At 41.7% G+C, this 7190-nt stretch overlaps 1 protein-coding gene across 1 annotated transcript in view; it reads left to right on the top strand.

Annotated features, from left to right (window-relative positions):
• Positions 1 to 253: 253 nt before the first annotated feature.
• Positions 254 to 7190, top strand: part of LOC126147098 (cholinesterase 1-like) — a 127640-nt gene continuing 120703 nt past the window's right edge. The window contains exon 1 of the mRNA XM_049915668.1: positions 254 to 372. Within this exon, the coding sequence (XP_049771625.1) occupies positions 265 to 372 (108 nt within the window). The 5' untranslated portion in view covers positions 254 to 264. The remainder of the gene's footprint in view (positions 373 to 7190) is intronic.

Below are 7190 nucleotides of genomic sequence, written 5' to 3'. Positions count from 1 at the left end.
CTTAGAAGACCGATGTGAGAGTTGTAGAGCATAGTCTCAGGCACGAACGACGCCGCCGAAGGTCTTATCAACTTGACGTTATTTTTACTGTGACGGCAGTGGCGGTAACTAAGATGTCAGGGTGTTTTCAAGTGTAAGGGGAGAGGGAAGGGAAGGGGAGGGTGACGTCGTCGACTGCGACAAGAGGGGGGACGAGAGGAGGAAGAGTAGATAAAAGAGCCGCGGCGCTGCTGCAGACGTCACAGTACGGCTCTTTCCAGCAGCATGGAGTCCGGGCGTCGGAGAACCACTCGAACCCTGATACCGCTGGTGCAACTATTGTTTACCACGGCGCTTACTTTCCTGTTTGTAGAAGACGCCGCCGCCAAGACAGTGAGTCATTTCGAGCACTGAATTCGTTTACTTAGTTAAGAACTGACCGTGGTAACCTAAGAGAAAACATGTTTCAATTCGCTGAAGAAAAGGGGGGCCATACAAAAATAAATAATATTGGTCTGACCAAAACCTAAATTCGGTTCCTCTGAAATATGAACGTAGTGTCCCACTGCAGTGTCACAGAGTCCAAATCTGAAGAAATTTCGTCTGACAAGTCGTCAATTACGTTTTGTTATCTGAGGTATCAAAGATATTTTGCCTGGTGGTGCTCTTCACATCGGCTGCGGATACAACTGGAGTAGCACAGAAACTGGGTCTAGTTTCATAACAGTGGTTTGAGCGACAGCATACCGCTTACCATAAATTAAGGGGTACTGTTACAATGTAGTTCAAACGTTTCTTGCAAATAGTTATTTTGTATCCTTACGTGATACAGACACAGTTATACTGCTGTGAACATGAATTCTGGATCCCTTTGAGAGTTCATTCCAGCATCGTTAGTAGGAAAGAAATTATGAATAGCTATTAGATTGAGATAAACTTCTATCATGTAGCATAGACAAGATCATGTATCAACTTTCACCATTGTCGTGAATTTTTTTTGTTTGCAACTGTTCGTTTCGTTTTTAGCGTTGACAAACGCAGAACTTTCTGACTACATCTTTTTCTGCTTTATTTTTCATAGCCGAGATGTTTAAAGACATGGACAAAGAATATTTAAGAAATATAGAAAACACCTCAGCTATCCAACACAATTGTACCCATCTTTTTCTAATTGCAGTACTTCAGAACATTTCAGTGTCCAGCTTTTAAAGCAACACCATACGGTACCATAGGAGGATCTTGAAAATAAAGTCCTCTTATAAAATCTGGAGAGAATATATGAGTGCCGAAATCCACAACTAGTCATACCAGCATAAGAGAAAGGCAAATATCTCGTTTGAGGAAGATATTTATTCTAAAACAAATTAAATGAGTTGCAGTTGATAACTGATCGAGTCTACCGTAGCCGCATCAAACAGAGTTGAGATACTGACCGTGTACAAATGAGACTGGTATTTGAGACGAATAGGTAAGCTGTAAGCAACTGAAGAAAGTCATGTAAAATCGCGCAGAAATTAACTCATCAAATCCGAAGAGTGTTTCTTCGAAACAAAAAACACAAGTATTGCCATGTTACTTGCATGTTACTATGGTGACATTGTGAGAATAGTATAGTAATACGAGTTCCTTATACACATGTGTGTAGGTTCATCCTACTCACTTTCCATCCATAAATGGTATTGTTTATATGTTAATATGCGATACAAAAGAAATCACCCCTCGATATGCAGTTTACATTGATTTTAGGAAAATTAGTGAAGTGTAATTTCGTGGTACGTACGTTGAGACAAATGGTTCAAATGGCTCTGAGCACTATGGGACTCAACTTCTGAGGTCATACGTTGTGACATTCAGGAGTAACTATTATAAAGTGGAAAAAGATAGATAAGGAAAACATTAGAGATGTGGATAAAGATTAGAATACGTAAACTGAGTGTTGAGGAATTTATGTGTGCTAGCATGCAGATATGAAGTTACTTGCGCAAAACAGGAATAAACGGTCAAAATGATTTCATAAACCAATCAATCATTTTTTATCGGCAAATCCATCATTCCAGAGTGAGATTTTCACTCTGCAGCGGAGTGTGTGCTGATATGAAATTTCCTGGCACATTAAAACTATGTGCCGGAACGAGACTCGAACTCGGAACCTTTGCTTTTAGCGGGCAAGTCCTCTACCATCCTTTTTTTTTAATAGCTGGGTTTGGTCGTTGCGGACGTCACATGACATCTGTTAAAGTTCGTTTGTTGATCCTTCCCCTCAGTTTTTTATTACAGAGGCCAACCGCTCTCTGACCGAACAAAGCCATCTGAGCTACCCAAGCACTACTCACGCCCCGTCCCCACAGACAGAAGTAAAGCTGCGGGGACGGCGCCTTAGTCGTGCTTCAGTAGCTGAGATGGTAGAGCACTTACCCTCGAAAGGCAAAGGTCCCGAGTTCGAGTCTTGGTCGGGCACTTAGTTTCAATCTGCCAGGAAGTTTCAAATCCATCATTTCAGGCGATCAGTTCGTCGACTACACTTTTCGTTGGTGCACCATGGCACTGCGAACTGAGTTAGGCAGGAGTGCAAACTCGTTGGCAGCGGCCTGCCTCGCTGTCCTGGCTACTTTCTCGTGACCAGAGCAATACTCACACGTGTCTCTCTCACTCCATCTGATAACTCAGCAGAAAAAGGCACCTCACAGTAACCTTCACTTCCACGTTCCCAGTTGGTTGACATGTAAGTCATGATTATCGGTTTCCTTCATATTTTCGAGATATTTAATTGTCTTCTCCACTTGTTATCGCTAAAACATTTTCTTATCGCTGATGCCGTTAAGTGTTTACCACGCAAGACAAAAGTAAATGACGCGTGGATAGATAGCGTAAGTGGTATCCTTATTTGCATCAACTATGATCACTGACGGGTATACTTTCAAGATGATTCACACCTCCATAGGTGGTATGTAATGCTTAATTCAAAGTAATTAATTAGTTAGTGAGTTAGTTACATGTTCCGTAGATCATATTCACGATAAATTTTATGATGTGTGAAGTATCAAAAAAAGTTACATAGAACTCGTATTCACATTTTAAAAAGTATGAAAACACCATTTAATATATACATGTGATCTTTATAAGTTTTTTTCTGTGTAATTAACTAAAGATTTATATTCAACAATTTCTCTATGCTATAGATTGTTTTAGGAGAAACATCTTTCACCTACATTTGAAAACATTTCTGTAGCGGTCAGACATTTTATTTCCGTGGGTAGATTGTCACAGAGTTTTGTACCTGCCTATTTCACTCCTTCCTGTGCAAAAAGTAGACTCATTTAAGCATCAGGCAGGCCTTTCTTCCTTCTAGTGTTGTACAGGTGGCTGTAAAATTAATCTTTCGCTGCTTCAGCCATTGCAGACGGAAAGCTTTTTACCGTACGGCTAGGCAATTTTATTGGACAGATGTTCAGACTGTCTTCTGCGGGATTTGCGTTGGTAGTAGTGTTAGTGTCCTAATTTACTGTTAGGAGCCGGTACTGGTACGGCGATGTAGCGCTGAAACACAAGCGTCAGTGTGAATTACAGCTGCAGACAGTTTACAGGGATGTGAACAAGATGAGCAGGTCTTTACTCGTCTTACAAAAATACAACAACAGTGTTGTTCCTCTTTGCTAGAACCGAAGCATTAAACGAATACGGATAGGTTCTCTTTTAAAATCGGGGCTGAAGAACGTGATTCGGAAGTTCGAATTAACTGACGATTTGGGAATTGCTCTGGGGAGAGGCTGACGAACAGTTGCGCCACACATTTTTGAGGAAGTTACTGTTGCCAAGGCTGAGAACGCTCTACGGAGTGCGCGATCTTTAAGCGTTTAACGAGCTGTGTTACGACAGAACAACATTCGACGGTCCATCGTTCGAAAAGTGCTGCGAACAATTGTGAAATGGAATCTGTACAAACTTCCAAGCCGTCATGGATGCAGATGGTCGTCACGTTTGTAACATGGAATGAAAACATGGTACTCAATTAACAAATTTTACTCTCTCAAATGGAAACTGAAATATGCGTCTTGCATTGATTTAATCGTTATTTCTCGTCCGCACGACCTGACAAATGTTTCCGTAGTGTTTCGTTGATCGACGATCATTCGTTTTCCCTGTGGGCTCTCTGAAGTTGCGAAACTTTAGTTATAACCACACTGTACTTGTAAATATTTCTCTTATTTTTAAATCCAGATGAATTCTTAACATCAAATTTCGTAAGTGGATAAATGTACTGTGAGACAGTGTTTAGTATTCCAACTGCTTAAAGATGTGTTTGAAAGATGTACCTGTATGTATCCCACATATAATTCTACTTGCTTTCATTCGAGCGATGTATATTTCTTGTCTAAGTGCGATGTTACCCCACAATACCACAAGACATCAGTTACTGAAATAATGTTACCTTACTGACTTCTATATCCCCAAAATTGGCACTCGTGGCAAAAGTTGCCGACCTTAAACGCTTTAGTGGGTCAATATACACGATTTCAGTTTATATTTTCATTGATATGCACACCTAAGAACTTAGGACTTTCTCCATCGTTTATTGTTTCTTGTCGGTTTACTAGGTTAGTAGTCACATTTGCACAAATTTAGGCTCTAACTTTCGCAAAAAAAAAGCATTTACTGTTTTCCTTGCTCAAGCTCCTTTACTCAATCAAATGGTTCCAATGTCTCTAAGCACTATGGCACTTAACATCGGAGGTGTTTAGTCCCCTAGACTTAGAACTACTTAAACCTAACTACATCTACATCTACATGGATACTCTGCAAATCACATTCAAGTGCCTGGCAGACGGTTCATCTAACCACCTTCACAATTCCCTATTATTCCAGTCTGGTACAGCGCGTGGAAAGAATGAACACCTATATCGTTCTGTACGAACTCTGATTTCCCTTATTTTATCGAGGTGATCGTTCCTCCCTATGTAGGTCGGTGTCAACAAAATATTTTCGCATTCGGAGGAGAAGTTTGGTGACTGGAATTTCGTGAGAAGATTCCGTCGGAACGAAAAACGCCTTTCTTTTAATTATTTCCAGCCCAAATCATGTATCATTTCTGTGGGACACTCTCCCATATTTCACGATAATACAAAACGTACTGCCTCTCTTTGAACTTTTTCGATTTACTCCGTCACTCCTACCTGGTAAGGATCGCACACCGCGCAGCAGTATTCTATAAGAGGACGGACAAGCGTAGTGTAGGCAATCTCCTTAGTAGACCTGTTACATTTTCTAAGTGTCCTGCCAATAAAACGCAGTCTTTGGTTAGCCTTCCCCACAACATTTTCTATGTGTTCCTTTCAATTTAAGTTGTTCGTAATTTTAATACCTAGGTATTTAGTTAAATTTGCGGCTTTTAGATTAGACTAATTTATCGTGTAACCGAAGTTTAACAAATTCCTTTTAGCACTCACATGGATGACCTCACACTTTTCTTTATTTAGGTTCAACCTATGAACATCATACACATCCATGCCCGAGGCAGGATTCGAACCTGCGACCATACCAGCAGCGCGGTTCCGGATTGGAGCGCCTAGAACCGCTCGGATACAAAGTCCGGCTGCTTTACTAGGCCGGTTTGAAGCCACGTTGCGGAAAACGTATTCGTTTTACTTCTGTCCTTCACGCGTATCCATGTCGTCACTTACGAGGGAACCTATATCCGCAAATGTATCGTTTTGATATAAAATAATTGTTGGAGACCAAATCACCTTCAAATCTCCCGCTTCACGGCACATACACAAGCTGGGAAGAGGGCGCTGACGTCACTTCCTGTTCTAATTATATCATCACATACTGTTTTAACCTGACTACAATAACGGATGCGACAAACTGGTAGTTCGCAACTGGGGGATACTTACTGTGGTATTAAACGGACGCACCGCATTTTCGACGTTCATTATAACGTAGAAGAGAACCCGACGACGAGTTCTGAAAACGTCCACGATACGGGCTCCCGGTGGGGCACACAGGTCAAAACCGATGTCACTGCGCCAGTGATTTCAATGTTATCCGATTATTTAAAATGCAAACGGTACATTTCCAGACTAGGGTTTCTTTTGAAATCTGTGTCTACTAAGTCCCTTCTACAACACCTACAAGCCTTGTAATAGAGACGACCTACAAATGGCCAGAAAGGAAGAACGAATAGGAAGATTAACAATAAGGTACTATCATGCCCCATCCTTTCTTTTGTCTGAAGAAGTGACCAATACTGGTATCGCCTCGACTGGTTTACTCCGTAGGCAGACTCACATTTCAGCGCAATGTATGGTCCTTGTGATCCAGGTCGCTAAGCCAATATCCCAGCTCCCGAAAAACACAACGCACCTCTGTCTTGATCACCTGTAGTCGTTGTACTCGACTGAAGTAGTTGGCGGCATTAAGCACCCCGGGTACGGATGGCGGCGTTATAGTGTTGTACACACCTGCAAAATATTTGAGAAGTACGGCCCAGATAATTAAGGTGGAATTTACAATGTTTATGCAGCAGAGCAGCATCACTGACAGTGTGTTAAATAGCAGGATAATGTTTCTACATTTTTATCGTGGTGTCTAGCGACTTTTGTATCGGTGGGGTGACCTTTCTTCGTCTCATTCACAACGCACTACCCTCGACATGTTTGGAACCCGGGTTCGATTCCAGGCCAGATACACAATTTCACATTGTCATGTACGTATTTACATATCAGTCATTCTCCTTTTGAATGTCGGTTACGCTGTTTCAAAAACGTACTTCTAGCTTTTCCAAACAACTCTTGGATCGATACGTCGTGGAGAGTACTTCTTCAGAACTCGAACAATATCACGCTGCCAACCCTTCCTCTGACAGTAAGAGTTTACGTCGCCGCATAAACGCCAGGAGAAGAGCCTTGACTCCATGCAGTCATAGCAGTCCCATCCTTCCAGTCATTTCGTTCGTCTTAAAAGTTTTTACCGCCACGTAACCAGCAAGAAACGACCAGTTGTTCTATGGACTCGGCAAATATTCTTCCGCACCCATTGGAGGATGACAAAATCTTCTCAGCGACCGCCGTTGAGATAAACTCTGTATGACGATAAGGTTCTCGTAAAATGAAAACGAGACATCTACATGACAATGTGCGGAAGGCCAGTAAACACGAATTTTTTGTAGAAGTCACGTCTACTACAAACTCTGACGTCATGTTTGCGAGTAAGCG

Source organism: Schistocerca cancellata, chromosome 2 (genome assembly GCF_023864275.1).
Source record: "Schistocerca cancellata isolate TAMUIC-IGC-003103 chromosome 2, iqSchCanc2.1, whole genome shotgun sequence".
NCBI classification, from domain to species: domain Eukaryota; kingdom Metazoa; phylum Arthropoda; class Insecta; order Orthoptera; family Acrididae; genus Schistocerca; species Schistocerca cancellata.
Note: the sequence above shows the minus strand (reverse complement) of the source record. Positions and strands in the feature narration are given on the sequence as shown.